At 38.4% G+C, this 14839-nt stretch overlaps 1 protein-coding gene across 1 annotated transcript; it reads right to left on the reverse strand.

The window, feature by feature from the left end:
- Window positions 1-11717, reverse strand: LOC137040469 (sialoadhesin-like). The gene is made up of 10 exons (XM_067416125.1): window positions 11671-11717; window positions 7048-7148; window positions 6789-6890; window positions 3056-3403; window positions 2749-2973; window positions 2311-2637; window positions 1641-1850; window positions 1467-1554; window positions 414-471; window positions 1-310 (listed from the first exon to the last, which is right to left on the reverse strand). Exons 3-10 carry the CDS (start codon window positions 6835-6837, stop codon window positions 140-142), a joined length of 1476 nt encoding a protein of 491 aa, XP_067272226.1. The 5' UTR covers window positions 6838-6890; window positions 7048-7148; window positions 11671-11717; the 3' UTR covers window positions 1-139.
- Between the last annotated feature and the right edge of the window lie 3122 nt (window positions 11718-14839).

The following is a 14839-nucleotide window of genomic DNA, read 5'->3' on the forward strand; positions in this document are numbered from 1 at the left end:
TTTATTATGCGATTAGAGACGGAGTGATACATGAGAATACAAAGTGTATGTTATATAAGTGGAGAATACACACTGAATTATGTGATTTATATTTCCCAAAAGCAATAATATGATTGGCTCACTAGAGGGCAACAGTGTGTTATTTGAACTTGACAGTGGAATAGTGGACATCCTCTGTTTCTGTGGTGTCTGTTTCACATAATTCTGTAGGGATTGAAGATGCATCTTTTCTTTTAAAACTAATGCTGGAATATTGAATGTCTTGATCTGCATCTGCTTTCTGTGTGAGGTCAGAGGACGCAGTGTTATCCTGCACAGTGTCATACAGGTGGAGAAACACAATAAGTAAATAAGAGAAGTTCACTTTTCAAAGAAATGTGTGTAAAATTACATTTAGTGTGAGCCATTCTCACCAGCACTTCCTCCTTTTCAACCCTGCTGTGGGTTTTAGACAAGGTACACTTTCTCCTCCTTAAAGAAACACAACCATTTATATATTATAGGGGTTGCACAGACTGGTTGACTGTAATGCTCTGCCATGACGCTTTAAACTTGACGTTGACTAGTCGCTGGTCTATTGAGGGAGCAACAGGATAAGCCACACTCCCTTTCCAACAGTTAAAAATGACAAATAAATGCATACTCAGAGCTCTGCACAAGACATTTTTGATTATGCCATCTGGATGCCTAAAATTGCTTTATCAGCTTGTTGTAAAGGTAATTTAATCACAGATCTAAACTAATACGTGCTGCATTGTTACACACACATAGCTCGCGCATCAAGCAGAGATCATGCGCGCCACACACAGAATCATTCAGTTGAACCGAAATGTATTGTCAACTATTGTGTGATTTATTAATAAAATAGCTCAGAAACTGAAAAGTTCTAGCATATATTTCTTGATAACTAAAACCCACAGCTTCACTAGAGAGACGCTGCCAGGTAGAATTCATTCTAGTTGCTCTCTCACTAATGCTTTCATAGAAGTGTCATTTTACTGGGCTACTTTATCTGTATATGATTCAAAATGAGCAGAAAACTGTAAGAATGATAGCGGACCCAAAAACAAAAGAACTGATTAACAAAAGCTGTTATGTAGGAGCAATAAACTTTTGGCCAGTGCTGTCATATAAAAAAAAACAAACAAAAAAAAAAAACTGCAGATATCAGCTCAAGGGTCAGGCTCATTTGCTCTTTAATGACATCATCAGCGACTAGTCGATGACATCATATAAATATTGACTTTAAAAACAATCTAAAGTTATCCACATTTATTACAAATCATGTTAACAGATTATATTCATGCCTTTATCATCATATTGCATTAAATAATTTCACAATTTGAGTCAACATTTTTGATGAAATGGTACAGATTCTTAAAAATTTATATTTGCTTTAGCTCTTCATTCTGTTTTATTTATTTTTTTTCTTCAAAATCCTACAATTTATAACAATATTTACTGACCTGTACCACAGGACTCCTATGAGTGCAAGACTCAAAAACACACACAGTCCAACTGCAGTGTTTCGTAGTGCTGTGCTCTCCTCTCCGTCTGGACACAGAAATGAATAGATCTGTTTCATTCAGAATGCAGCGATCATTTCACACTAAAGCACATGTATCATGACAGATGTGTACCTCCTACAGCACAGGAATACTCTTGAAGCTCTTCATTGCTGACTGAGTCCAGGTACAGCTTGTTGTCTTTAGTGAATCCATCCGTTACCTGCCGTCCGTTCTTGTTCCAGATGTAAGTCTGTTTGTCGCTCAGAGTGCATTTAGTTGAGCAGATTAATATCACTTCCTGACGCCCTGATATAATCTTTGGGCTGCTTATCACCATCAGATCTGAAAAACAGAATTGAAGCACTTCACGTGAAGCACTATACTTTGACTGACATAAAAAACAAAAACTTTAAGATGTTTTTATTAACAAAGTTCGAGAAGAACACGTTCGAATGATCTGTCCAGTCATCATGTCATTCAAACCAGCTGTCAGAAATACCGAATCAGCACAAGTGAAGGACTTCATAAATACCCAGTCACGTCACCAAAGTTCATTGACAGTTTTCCAGCCTCCCTCTATCACCCCATCGTCCTCACACTCACCTGATTATTTCCTAACCAGAGATACAGGGAGTACTCTGGGTTCAGGCCAAATACCGAGCTCAGAACACTTTACTCGGACAGCACACCAAACACGCATACTTTTTTATTGTAGTAATGTTGTAGTAGTCTTGATAACAGCAAATTGTCTGCGACTCTTGTCATTAAAAACTTATCAAATTCCTCTGATCAGTTACAGTACCTGTGACAGTAAGAATGACTCCAGGTGATCCAGAGTATTTTCCTTCTGTTCTGTCAGTGATGAACCTGAACTGATATTCTCCAGAGTCGCTGCTCTTGAGCTCTTTGATTCTCAGTGTGTTCCCCACATACTCCACACGACCAGCAAACTGATCCTCCTCACGCAGATCCTTGAAGTCACCGGGCCGAACGTAATGCCAGAATGTTTTATTTACAGAATAACCAGAGGGATGTGTGTATGTGCAGGAAATGTCTACTGTTGAGCCCATCAAAGCACAGACTCTTCTAGAGGTGTAAGTCACATCCCAGCAGTGATCATTAGAAATGCCTGAAAGAGTCACAGATTAACATGTAAAACACACACTTACTTTAAAACATGTTTAAATATACACACGGATGAACAAACAGAACCACATTGTGTGTATTATTTGATACTCACACACAGAAGAGGAAAGATGTTTAAGGTTTCCATCAAGAGAACAGCAATATCTGCCAGCATCTGTGCTGGGTGACACAAACATGTCACGAGACGCTGTATATCTGTAATACTGTCCATCCTTCATCCAGTAATACAAAACTCCAGAGGTGCAGGAAGAATCACAGATCAGTTTTACTCTCTGATCTCTCGGGTCTGTAGTTGCAGGATTCATTCTCACTCGCAGGTCTGAATTAGAGTAAAAAAAAAAAAAAACATCACATGCTGAATGAAACCATCTGAACTGAGCAGAATCTAGACTCAGTTTCACCTGTGACTGTTAGATTGACGGCGTCTGAGCTGAGACGTTTAACTCCATCCTTCATGATGAACATGAGCTGATATTCTCCAGAGTCTCTCTCTCTCAGATCTGATATTGTGAGTGTTGAATGGTCATATTCGTTCTCCTGCTTCACCCGTCCTGAGTAGTCTGAGTCTAAAGTCAAATCTTCAGCTTCATCATTCTTTCTCCAGTTTGAACTTTGTTTCTGACTGAACCAGAACACAGTTTTGATGTTGATGTTGGAGTAAAAGCACTTCAGTGACGCCTGATATCCCTTCACAGCACAAATCCTCTCTTGACTGCAGAACACATTCAGACGGTCCAATGTCCGAGAGCCTGAACAAGAAAACATTTCATTATTGAGAAGAAGTTCATAGAGACAGAGCGACACACGTCATAATTTGAAAACCACGCCCACTCGGGGGAAAACAATACAATCATACTCTCTCCATTGGCTTTGTATTACGTGAAGCGGCCTCCTAGTCATTTTTGACAAAAAAAAAACAGAACAATGTCTAAAAGCTGATACTTGACAAGGTGTACAGCAAACAGACACAAAAGTGTTTAAGGACACAAAAGTGGGTACAGGGAATTGAGACAGAACATGACATGTTATATTACGCTGAGAACAACACCCACTGGAGGAGAAAGAAAGCAGCGACAGGAGATATTATATATTATATTTACTGCACTCGTAAAGCATACTGTTGGTAGGGTGACCAAACGTCTTGTTTTCAAGTCCTATCCTGGCCGTCCTGGCTGTTTTTTTTAGAAATTGACGAAAATAGTTTAAATCATTTTCCATTGGGCCATTAAATTGACCAGTGTTATGAGATTTTTGGTTTCTGAGATTTTCGGTTTCAGTGGGCGGAGCCCACTATTAACATGATTAATAGATTAAGTAATCATTAAATAGCCATTAGTTAAATATGTCATATTGTATTAATTCCTTAATAAAATATTATATTAACTAATAATTTTAATTAACGTGTTAATTACCACAACTGATCAAAGCCATGCATTTCAACTTCCAGTTGTCTGCTGCTATAGTTCACCCAAAAATGAAAATGTTGTTATTTCCTCACCCTCAAGTTGTTCCAAAACTGAAGGAAGAAACTCATACAGTTTTGGAGCAACTTGAGGGTGAGGAAATATTAACACAATTTTCATTTTTAGGGTGAACTATAGCTTTAAGAATGATGATACTATATGAATATGGCACCCGGAGCGCAGGTTTTATCAGCTGACTGTCTTCTGTTGCTTATAATAAATTGGAATGTTGATAACACATAAGCAGTCTTTAATAATGCTCTCAATTACATGTAGATGCATACTTTATGCATTAGTGAGTGTGGCGGTGTCGATCTGGGATGGGAGCGTATGAGGCTGGGAGGGGGGAAAAAAATCACAATATACTCACTACAAAAAAATAGACTACACCACTGGGGACAACTGCACAACACGTGCAAATAATAATAATAATAAACCATAAACTGTTCTGAAATGATAAATAGTTGTAGTTTAACGAAGAAGAGGATGCGTGATGTGCGGACCGCAGAAGAGTGGTGCCTCCCATACTGTTTGGCGAACGCTTCATGCAATACAAGGTCAATGGAGAGTGTTGGATTATTACACACACACACACACACACACACACACACACACACACACACACACACACACACACACACACACACACACACACACAGAGACACACACACATATATATATATATATATATATAAGAATATATATATAGAGAACATTTTAGAAACATTAGATTTTTCAGATATATTGTTGATATTTATTGCTTGAAGTTTGAAGGAAGATTAGCTGTGAGTATACCATTGTTCTGCTAGCATGTTTTACAAAATACCAAGGTACTTCAACAAAAAAACAACTCAAAAATACTGCGTCAGTCAAAACTACAGTCAAAAATACTGCGATCAAAATTAGAGAACAATAAACAATGGAGCACAAAAAAAAACAAAAAAAAAACATTACATCTAAAATGTGATGCTTACTAACAGCAGTCATAAATTAGTAGGAAGTATACTAAGAGCCTCTTGCTTTGAATGAGCTCAGCACATCTGCGGCCACAGGACATCACTAGATACTCACACTGCTCTGCTTTGATCTTGGTCTACTCTTCTTCCAGTCTCTTCCACAGTTTGGTAACTGTAGTTTGTTTCTTAGCCATAACTTTGTTGCCAATGATTTGACATAGATTTTCAATGGGGTTTAGATCAGACTCTGGGCTGGTCATTTCGTTATTTCAATGTTCTCACTTTCAAGGAACTGCTTTACCTGTTTTGCAGTGTGATAGGGGGCATTGTCTTGCAAAAAAATTGTGGGCTGATTGGGAGATGCTCGCAGTGAAGGAATCACATGTTGCCGAAGGAGTTTCGGATAAACAGGTTCTGAGTTTCAGCCATGTAGCTGTATAATAGGCCCAATTCCTGCTGCAGAAACATCCCCAAGACTATGACACTTCCTCCTCCATCTTTCACTGACTTATTTGGGCGCTTTGGGTTTATTCTTTTCCCAGTTTGATGCTGAACAAAATGTTTTCCATCAGTCACAAATAAATTAAACTTGCATTCATCACTAAAATGAACTTTGGACCAGTTCTCCTCTGTTCACACAACATGCTCCTCAGCAAAGGTTAGTCTAGCCTTTTGATTCTTTCTGCTGTTGAGAGGCTTGGTCACTGCAGAGTGAGCATTCAGTCTGAATTCTCTTAAATGACAAGACACTGTATGGTAAAACAGATTGTTACTGTGTTCAGCTCTGAACTGCCGAGTAATTCCAGCTGCAGTGTTGAACTGATTCCCCATCAAAAGTCTCCGCATTGTCCTGTCCTCTCGTGCATTGGTCTTGCGTACCTTTTTGGGTACTTGAATGAACTAGTGTTTTTGTAAAGCTTCAATATTCTAGAAAGTACAGATTTGGAATGACCAAATTCTTTTGCAATAGCTGAAAGGGTCATCCTTTTGGCTTTCATCTGGACAACCTGGTGTCGTAGGGTTTCAGTAACCGAGTGGCTTGCCATCTTGCAAAGTCAGTGAAAATTGGAAAGTTTGCTTCAAGTTAAATAGGGTTTGCCAGATTATTACGGAAACTAGCACCAAGTGCCAGATTAACACCCAAAGCTTGAAGGTATCTGAAAGTGTTCTCTAATTTTGATCAGCGTTAGTTTTCAATTGTCTTATTTAAGATGTATATACTGTACTTCGGGGCATGTATATACTGTAATTACGAACGGGGCCTACCCCAAAGAACTTTGATTGCTCGCTGAGCTCCTTAATAAATGTCTATTGTTACAGCATTAATTCCCAGAGTCTTTCTGGCAGAAATATTTATATATGGTATACTCACAGCTAATCTTCCTTCAAACTTCAAGCAATAAATATCAACAATATATCTGAAAAATCTAATGTTTCTAAATTGTTCTCTAATTTTGATCTCCACTGTATATATATATATATATATGTTTTCAGCTCTAAAATTTACAGGATATTCTTATATTACCATGACCTTTTATATATCAAAAGCTCAAGGGAAAGTTGATTTCTCAATTCATCACCCCTTTAAGTTAAACTAATCCTAAATGATTTTAACCATTGAAAATATGAACAATAATGATAAAAAACACTTTTGGATTATTTGAAAGATCTCATTTACATTAAAACGTGAGAATAAGACACAATAATGGTCAAACCTGTAATGTGCAGCAGGATCAGGATCAGAGGTAAGAGTCTGGAGTTCATGTTCTTCACTTTCTGTAAATTCAGATTCAATGGAAGACTCAGAGCTGCTCGTCCTGAGGAAGAAAAAAAAAACACACACATTGAGTTTGACTGAGACACACTTGACAACAGAGTCAGAATCATGAACACAGTAACACACTTCGGAAAGTCGTAAAATGTGCTTAAAATAACATTTTAATGTAGTTTACATTAAATTAAGATTATATTTACCTCCATTACATGTTGCTGTTGTTCTCTGGTTTTAGATGTAGTTTCTACTGTCTCTTAGAAGCTGTGCAGACTCTATGATCTTATTTCCTTCCCTTTTCTTACTAACAAACACAAACCAAAAACAAAAACAAAAAAAATAACGGAAAACATGCTTAAGAATTTTTACTGTCAAACTCAACTCAGGAAGTCAGTATCAGCCATCATGTTACATGAGCGGTTTAAATTAATCTGTTTAAATTAATTAAACCTTGAGTTTTGTTATTAAGTTTTATTACATTAAGTAAATTAAGTAATATTACATATTTTCTTGGCACACTTATTATGCCCATCATTTAAATGCCAAAGTCTGAATATTGTTGCTGACCATGTCCGTCCCTTTATTTCCACATTTGACCTCCTGTCTTCTTCCAGCAGGATAAGAATGTAATATCAGAAGGCACCACGAGACAAAGCATGGCACCTTTTGTTGCTGGTTGACTTGTCTATATTTTTGAATTTGGTTTGTTATTTTTTACGTGTTGGTGCTGAGGACCCGAGATATAAGCAAACACTTCAATGGTTCACTGTTCGTTTTATAATACCAAAAAAAAATCTCTCAATTCATCCCAAAATAAAACACTGTAAAAACGCAATGAACAAAGATTCTCACAGGGGAGAATGGGGTAATGTGAGACACCCCCCTGTATCTGGTCAACAGAACACATTTGTGGTCATATGCCCATTATGTTTTCAAGCCCCTCCAATTTCCCCTTGGCCATGAAGGAGAGGACCTCATGGTGTTGTGGTCAGTATTTTGTTTTTTTACAAAAATATATTTTTTTGCATGTAAAAGTACATTTTCTTCCTATCAACATAATCAACTGTTGCGCCAAAGCAAATTGATTCAGGTAGAAAAACTTATATCATACAAGTTGATGAACTATCAACACATAAAACCATGTGATGATGCTATCTGAAGATTAGCCTGAATTGCTAAGAGAGATCGTTTTTTCAAAAAATGTGGTAGTGGGGTGAAGTGAGACAAATGCTGTGGGGTAAAGTGAGACATATGACACAAGTTAAGTTTAGTCTTTAAACATATTTTAATTTAATATTACATTACATATGTTTTATTTGTAATGTCATAAACTGTAGAAAAGCCATAATATCCCTTTCTCTGTAACCTTCAGGGCTGGACTGTAGAGTAGGCCCAGTTGTAGAGTATGACATTAAGCTGATGTTCTAATCCAGGTGGATCTAGTCCTGTTTTCCGAGTCCCAGGCTGTTCTAGCTGGTTCTGATTGCCCTTTGCTCTGACCCCCAGACACTAGCTGACTCTGGGTCCTGTATTTTGACTCCCAGACACTAGCTGGATCTTAGGGTCCTGTGCTCTGACCCCCAGACTATGTTCTAATCCAGGGCTCCCCAAACTCTGTCCTGGGGGGCCACGGTCCTGCAGAGTTTAGCTCCAACCCCAATCAAACACACCTGAATCAGCTAATCACTGTCTTACCATGGCCTAATCACTCTCTTACCATGACTTGAGCGAGCTCTTAACACATTTTACTCCACGTTCAGTGTTGTTCAGGTACTTCCAAACTGTAATACATTATAGAGTTCTTGTGACTGTTATTTAAAAGGAACTCGATACATTACTATCACGGTCTCAGAACTCTAATGCACTACATTACTCCTGTATTACTTTGATTTACTTTCACCAAAATAACAACAGAAATAGAACTTAACATTCTAAAATGACAAAACGTAGGCTACTACAGAGCATTTACCATTCATTAGAAGGGGATGTAGCATTGTCACAGGTTGGGGTTGGCGCTTGAAACAACCGACTGCAACCCCTTACTTGCTTACCACCGTGAGGAGCTGCACCGCAGGACACAGCAGGCAGGACAACGGAGTTAGGTATAAAATTCTCTTTATTTACTAGAAACGTCACTTTAAAACAACTGCCGTAGTGGCTTCACTGTTCTCTTCAAGCAGGTCCAATGGGGGGAAGAAAGGGATATACTTCCCGGCTTTAGCTCTTTGCTAATCTCAGACGGAGAAGAGGCAGCTTTAACAGGCTCTTTGCTGGACTCTGGTGGGGAGGAAGGTACGTATACTTTGCAGCTTTTAGCAGGCTCTTCCTTGAACTCTGGTGGAGAGAGGGAGAAAATGGGTATAAACACAGCACAGCCTTTAGCATTTCCTGCAACTGGGTACAAACAGAGGGAGAGATGAGCATTTTCAACCACATCGATGGGCTTGCACAGCCTTTAGCGTTTCCTGAAACTTCCTCCACATCAACAGGTTTTCACAGCCTTTAGCGTTTCCTGAAACTTTCACAGCCTTTAGCGTTTCCTGAAACTTCCTCCACATCAACAGGCTTTCACAGCTTTTAGCGTTCGCTGCAGCTGGGTGCAGGGCTGGACTGGTAATCTGGCATACCGGGCATTTGCCCGGTGGGCCGACGCACTTTGGGGCCGGTGTATTGTTAAAAAAAAAAAAAAAAAAAAAGTTTTTTTTTTTTTTTTTTTTTTGTACCACTGACAGCATGCAGCGACAGCGGCCCATTGGTTTGTCTTCTGAATTGACAAGCCGAAGCAAGAGAGACCTCCCCTCCATATTAGGCGCTTTTTTCTACTTATTTATGTATTATTTGAGCGCATGGAAGTGCAAGAGGCGAATATCCGCACAGCGCAGCCGCTGACGAACGTACGCTGCGTTTAAATGCTGCTCTGTGAACGGCACTTTGACTTATTTTGTTTTGTACAATCGTATGATATGGAAACATTACAGTTCTGTGGTGAATCAGCTGAAAACAGCCGCGAGCCTTTTCATAACGAGGTAAAGTGGAAAACGGCAATACACAAACGTTTGACTTTACCACAACCACAACTTAGGCTACTCTGCAGCTACTAACAGCGAAGAAATATGATGTTTTGGAAGAAACATTTATAAAAAATGTTGCTATATTACATAAATTAATATTGCAGAATTTAAATCACTTTTATAGAGGCTGTTTTCGTATTTTGTACAGGTGTTTTTACATTTTTTTTTACTTACAAATATAATAGTTTATTATATATGTTTTATATAGTTTGGGAAACCATATAGCCATAGACTGTAAAAACCTTGCTCCTCATTATATGTTTTTTACCCTGTGACTACCATGATCTTACATTTAAATGAAACTGGCCTACAGTTTAACTATACTCTATAAAACAACTTCAAGTCTGGATCCCAAGGACAAAGCTTTTTTTTTCCTCTTTAAAAGTTTTATTAACTTTTTTTAATAGATTTAATTAAATGTAATATCCTCATGAAAGATAGATATCAGTGTCTTACTTAAATGATGTGTTAACTCTTGAAAAATATGATGTTCAACCCAAAAATGTGATCGTTTACTCCTGGAATGACATGTTATGTCATTCCAAACCTAAATAAATTTATTTCTGTGAAGCATAAAATAAAATAATTTGAGTCTGTTTTTTTGTTCATACAATATTCAATGGTAGCCTAACCAAAATGGCTTGGTTGCCAACATTCTTCAAAACATCTTATTTTGTGTTTCACAGAAGTCATACAGGTTTGAAATGACACGAGAGTGAGTAAATGAGGACAGCATTTAAAAGAAGTAAATTTACTGCATCCTAACTCAAAATCATCAGTGCTTTACTGTCAAGGGCATTTCTGTGTGACAAAAAAAGCAATATTACGTTTATCTGCATTTGCAGCAAATTCGATAATATCTATCATTATTTGTCCTTGTCCTAGTTTTATTTATATACGCCAATTTAAGGCCCCAACCCCAGCAAAAACTTTCACGGGGAACTCATGGGCCGGATGTGCTGGGTATGCCAGAGCCGAATTTTAGCCCCAGTCCAGCCCTGGCTGGGTGTGACAGAGAGAAGAATAAATACCTTCAACCACACCAACGGACTCACACGGCTTTCAGCAATTCCTGCAATTTCAACCACATCCACGGGCTTTCACAGCTTTTAACGTTTCCTGCCATTGGGTACAAACAGTGGAAGAGGTGAGCATTTCAACAGGCTTTCACAGCTTTTAGCGTTTCCCACAAGTGGGTACAAATAGAGGGAGAGACGAGCATTTTCAACCACATCGACGGGCTTGCAACGCCTTTAGCGTTTCCTGAAACTTCCTCCACATCAACAGGCTTTCACAGCTTTCAGCGTTCACTGCAGCTGGGTGTGATGGAGAAGAATGAATCCCTTCAACCACACTAATATACTTGCACGGCTTTCAGCGTTTCCTGCAATTTTAACCACAACAACAGGCTTCCACAGCTTTTAACATTTCATTGCAATGTCATTCACATTAACGGGCTTTCACAGCTTTTAGCGTTCACTGCAGCTGGGTGCGACGGAGAGAAGAATGAATACCTTCAACCACACCAATTGACTTGCACGGCTTTCATCGTTTCCTGCAATTTCAACCACATTCACAGGCTTTGACAGCTTTTTAGCATGTTTAACAGCTGGGTTCAGGACGGAAGCAAGTATTTTCGGACAGAACCCCCAATGCCTTCTGCAATTCAATCCCACACTCATGTTTCACTGACACCCAGACAAGTAATCACATGTGAATATGTATATAAAAAGCACTGCAAATCTCACAACTCACAGAGAAGACGCAGGCATGGGGTCTCGTCCACCACTCACTGAGGTTGAATTAGATGGAAAGCAGCTGTGAAAAGCAAATCACTCAATGCACACAGCAAAAAACATGTTGGGAGATTTATCACCACGGGTGTTAAAATTATCACTTTCCGGGTGAACATACAGGTCCATCTTTGCTAGTGTTAAAACAACACTGACGAAAGTGTTCGTTATACAAACACTGTGTTAGTGTTTCTTTTTAGTCACTCAAGGTGTTGAGAAATGTATTACTCATAAGTGTACATTTAACACTTTATGGTGATTAATCTCACACACCCAGTGTATTTAATGTTTATTTAATGTAAATACTTAAATACTAAAATGGCACTGTGAATGAAATGTAAAACAATTTATATATATTATTTTATTTTTCCCCCCAAAAAATCAAGTGACTACAAATTTATTTGAATATTTATTGAAATTGTAATATATCAATTCCATTACATTTATGTATTTGGCAGACACTTTTATCCAATGCGACTTACACTGCATTCAATACCATTTTTAATTAAAAAAAAAACACATTTTTGTCAGTTCTTGCTTTCCCCGGGAATCGCTACAGTAAAGCCATTGTTGTCACACATACAATTGAATAAAACAATTTCTTATTATACTCCAATGCTATAACATCTTACCATGATAAATCTCTACTGCGTTTCAAACAAGATTAAACAAAGAAACATTCCTCAAGTAATGTTTTAATTGAAAATACAAAAATTCAACATTGTATATATTAAATCAACCTTAATGTTAAAAAACTGTCTGGTTTGTAATTCATTCTGATAAAAAAAATACTATTCCTTTATAAATTAATTTTTTCCAAAGCGACTTACATTGCATTCAATGTACGCATTTTTACATTTTGTCAGTTCTTGCTTTCCCAATTCATCGATCCCACAATCTTGGCGTTGATAGCGCTCCTCAAAATGATCCAAACACATAGTATCGTTCCTGTTAAAGAGACAAATTTGGTTAAAGCAAACACATTAAAAAAATCTAAGATATAAAGTTTCAAACATCTTCAATCAACAAGCAGAGATACTTACATAGCCTGTCTTCCTTTCAGGAACGTTTAGGTTTGTAGAGTAAAAATGCCAAGGGCATACATAGATTGTGGCCTTAAGTGGTTTCCTTCTGCAATAATAAACAATATTCCATGAAACAAAAATCCTCCAAAGCAGAAAGCAAACTAAAAGACTCAAAATAATCAGGTCACTTTGTGTTTTACTTCAGGTTATTTTTATACCAACACATAGCAAGAAAACGTTATATTCAAAACATAAGCACTACTGTTACAGATTTACAATGCTACAACTAGCAAAGGCTAGAACTAAGTTGTACAGAAAAAAATCGCGCATGGAAGGGCACTAATGCATGTCTGCTCAACTAATACAAAATAAGACGAAAAATGTCAAATAGTACGAGTGTGCAATGTCGTGGAATGTATACGCCAAAACTCATTTCGGCGTGCATATGATACGCACTTTATGGCGTATATATGATACGCTCTCTTGGGTAGGTTTAGGGTAGTGGGGTGGGGGGTTCGTATGTATAATACGCCATAAATTGCGTATCATATGCACGCAAAAAACAGCGTATCATATGCACGCCAAAATGAGTTTTGGCGTATACATTCCACGACATTGCACACTCGATCTTGAGTTTCTATATATTGACTGAAGCAGTTCATGAAGAAAAGCGTGTCCTACGATGTTTTCGACATTTTGGAGCGCTGTACAGAATGGTCGGCGTATGTTATCAAAGTACCACGAGAAGATTGCTAGAACACACAGAGCATTTCACTCGCAAAATGTTGCAGGCCGATCAGTATGCGCAGCGCCGACAATGATGGACCGTGCTATCCGTGGGTGCTCGGCTAGGGATCGAGCCCCGGCGTCACACAAGAAAAAAAAATTAAGAGCAATTAATTCATTCGATTAACGTCTGCTTTCTCATTTGAATGACATTTCAAAACACCAGAATTAACTCGTAGTTACGGGGTGAAAGGTATAAACGGTCTTATAAAGGTTGGAAGCCCTAAAGATACTTAACGTTAACGTTATACGTAAATCTCGTCCTCCATTAACGAATTTAGTGGGGGTTATTCAGTTATGTTAAACTGAATGGCGGATCAAAAGCGCGCTAAATTTAAACTGAGCTAAAAAAAAAAAAAAAAACGCTAACAGAGTTAAGTCAACCACATCGGCTACGTAACTCATTATACAAGCTCATTAATAAATCACAAGTTGATAAGATAATAATACTATACTATACCTTGTCCTTGTAACCGTTGTGTGTGCAGGGAAATCCATAAAGATGGAGAGACCGAAGGATGAGCTGGGAAATTTAAAATGCTCTGCACATGCGCAGATGTTGATTGTTAACACCCAAAGGAAACACTGTGCTTTATCACCCAAAGGAAACACTGTGCTTTATCACTAAACAAGTGATAAAGCATATAATATTTGTAAATTAACACCAGATTTTATCACTAGATGCCCAACACCAGGTTTTTATCCCTCAGTAATTTGCTGTGCAGTTACAGTCCTCCACAAACTTTCAATTATCATCCGATTCCATTCAATTCACAGGAGCGCCAATTGTTCCATAATCCGTCTAGAGTTCAATGCTTATCTCACTACAGGTGCTGCTTTCACTTCCATCTCTAACTTTCTCCTTCAGCTCATCCTTTTCCTTGCCCGGCTCCATTCCATTCCATTCCATTCCATTCCATTCCATTCCATTCCATCTCCTCTCCTCTCCTCTCCTCTCCTCTCCTCTCCTCTCCTCTCCTCTCCTCTCCTCTCCTCTCCTCTCCTCTCCTCTCCTCTCCTCACCTCTCCTCTCCTCTCCTCTCCTCTCCTCTCCTCTCCTTTGAACTCAATCCCAATGCCCCTTTTATACTCCCCTACTGCAGCACACGCCCTAATCACCGGTCCGTTCTTCTGACTCCAGCACCTGATTGCAATTCATGGCAAAGGATGGCAAAACAGAATTGTAAACTACCCAAAGCCCTATTCTGATTGGATTAGATTAACAAATGGATGTGGGGGTAAAGTAATTATTACCAGAGGTTCTCAGTGATTTTAGTCCCGTCCGAATGTGCCATCTCTGTAATCATTACAACAATGTCA

The sequence above is a fragment of the Pseudorasbora parva genome, chromosome 14, assembly GCF_024679245.1.
Source record: "Pseudorasbora parva isolate DD20220531a chromosome 14, ASM2467924v1, whole genome shotgun sequence".
In the NCBI taxonomy this organism is placed as follows: Eukaryota; Metazoa; Chordata; class Actinopteri; order Cypriniformes; family Gobionidae; genus Pseudorasbora; species Pseudorasbora parva.

Bases quoted from the DNA above. Each gene is read 5' to 3' on its own strand.
- LOC137040469 (XM_067416125.1), bottom strand. From the start codon at position 6,837: ATGAACTCCAGACTCTTACCTCTGATCCTGATCCTGCTGCACATTACA. The intron at 472-1,466 runs GTCAGTAAATAT...TGTTTCTTTAAG, and splicing joins ATAGGAGTCCTGTGGTACAG to GAGGAGAAAGTGTACCTTGT. The intron at 311-413 runs GTGAGAATGGCT...GACACTGTGCAG, and splicing joins TTGAAAAGGAGGAAGTGCTG to GATAACACTGCGTCCTCTGA.